Raw genomic sequence first — 1,738 nt, 5'->3', positions numbered from 1 at the left:
ATTGTTCTATTAAGGGTGAAGCTCTATTTTGAAGGTTTAAATTTGATCATGTTGAAATTTCTAATAAAAGTAAAATACTTTATATATGAAGCTTAAATCCATTGCACTAATCTGCCATATTAGAAATTAGTTAATAATGGTAATTCTGAATATCTGTGTTCAGCAGGAGGAGAATTTTGAAATCATTCAATTGAAGAATTTAATTGAATTGAGTAAATTATTTGTCGGTTTATAATTATACTTTCTCAAATAATATATAGAAATAAAATAATTCTTAATAATGAAATTGTAGATCCAATTGTTGAAATAATATTTCATATAGTATAAGCATCTGGATAATCTGAGTATCGTCGAGGTATACCAGCTAATCCTAAAAAATGTTGTGGAAAAAGGTTAAATTTACTCCAATAAATATAATTATAAATTGACTTTTTAAAAGTTTTGCATTTATATATAATCCTGTAAATAGAGGGTATCAATGAATAAATCCAGCTATAATAGCAAATACAGCTCCTATTGACAAGACGTAATGAAAATGGGCTACAACATAATAGGTATCATGTAAGATGATATCAACAGAAGAATTAGCTAGAACTACTCCTGTCAATCCTCCAACTGTAAATAAAAATACAAATCCTAAAGCTCATATAGTAGTAGGAGAATAATTCAATTGGGTTCCATGAATTGTAGCTAATCAACTAAAAATTTTAATTCCTGTTGGAACAGCAATAATTATTGTTGCTGACGTAAAATAAGCTCGGGTGTCAACATCTATACCTACTGTAAATATGTGATGAGCTCATACAATAAATCCTAATAATCCAATAGCTAATATAGCATAAATTATTCCTAAAGATCCAAAAGTTTCCTTTTTTCCTGATTCTTGTCTAATAATATGAGAAATTATTCCAAATCCTGGAAGAATTAAAATATAAACTTCTGGATGCCCAAAAAATCAAAATAAATGTTGGTATAAGATTGGGTCTCCTCCACCAGCAGGGTCAAAAAATGAAGTATTTATATTTCGATCAGTTAATAATATTGTAATAGCACCTGCTAGAACAGGTAAAGATAATAATAATAATGCAGTAATTACAACAGATCAAACAAATAAAGGTATTCGATCAAAAGTAATTCCTGAAGATCGTATATTAATAACAGTAGTAATAAAATTTACAGCTCCTAAAATAGAAGAAATTCCTGCTAAATGTAGTGAAAAAATAGCTAAATCAACGGAAGCTCCTCCATGAGCAATAATAGAAGATAAGGGTGGATAAACAGTTCATCCTGTTCCAGCTCCGTTTTCAACTATACTTCTTATTAAAAGAAGAGTTAAAGAAGGAGGTAATAACCAAAATCTTATATTATTTATTCGTGGGAAAGCTATATCTGGGGCTCCTAGTATTAAAGGTACTAATCAATTTCCAAATCCACCAATTATGATTGGTATTACTATAAAAAAATTATAATGAAGGCGTGTGCTGTAACAATTACATTATAAATTTGATCGTCTCCAATTAAAGCTCCTGGGTGTCCTAATTCTGCCCGAATTAAAATTCTTAAAGAAGTTCCCACTATACCAGCTCATGCACCAAATAGAAAATAAAGGGTTCCAATATCTTTATGATTAGTAGAAAAAAGCCATTGTCGCGATTGATTAAATGGCTGAAATTTAGGCGATAGATTGTAAATCTATTTATAAGAATTATTTCTTTTTAATCAATAGCTGGCTTTATAG

The 1,738-nt window shown here is 29.1% G+C and overlaps 1 protein-coding gene across 1 annotated transcript; it reads right to left on the bottom strand.

The window, feature by feature from the left end:
- Window positions 1-104: 104 nt before the first annotated feature.
- LOC119663521 (cytochrome c oxidase subunit 1-like) lies at window positions 105-1,417 on the bottom strand (the record flags this gene model as incomplete). Its single annotated transcript, XM_038073132.1, is given in 2 exon segments — window positions 105-385; window positions 388-1,417. Coding segments are annotated over 2 exon segments (1,296 nt in total), but the record flags the coding sequence as incomplete, so codon positions are not given.
- Between the last annotated feature and the right edge of the window lie 321 nt (window positions 1,418-1,738).

The sequence above is a fragment of the Teleopsis dalmanni genome, unplaced genomic scaffold (genome assembly GCF_002237135.1).
Source record: "Teleopsis dalmanni isolate 2A unplaced genomic scaffold, ASM223713v2 unscaffolded_contig_0524, whole genome shotgun sequence".
NCBI lineage: Eukaryota > Metazoa > Arthropoda > Insecta > Diptera > Diopsidae > Teleopsis > Teleopsis dalmanni.
The sequence above is the reverse complement of the archived record's forward strand: the minus strand, read 5'-3'. Positions and strand labels throughout refer to the sequence as shown.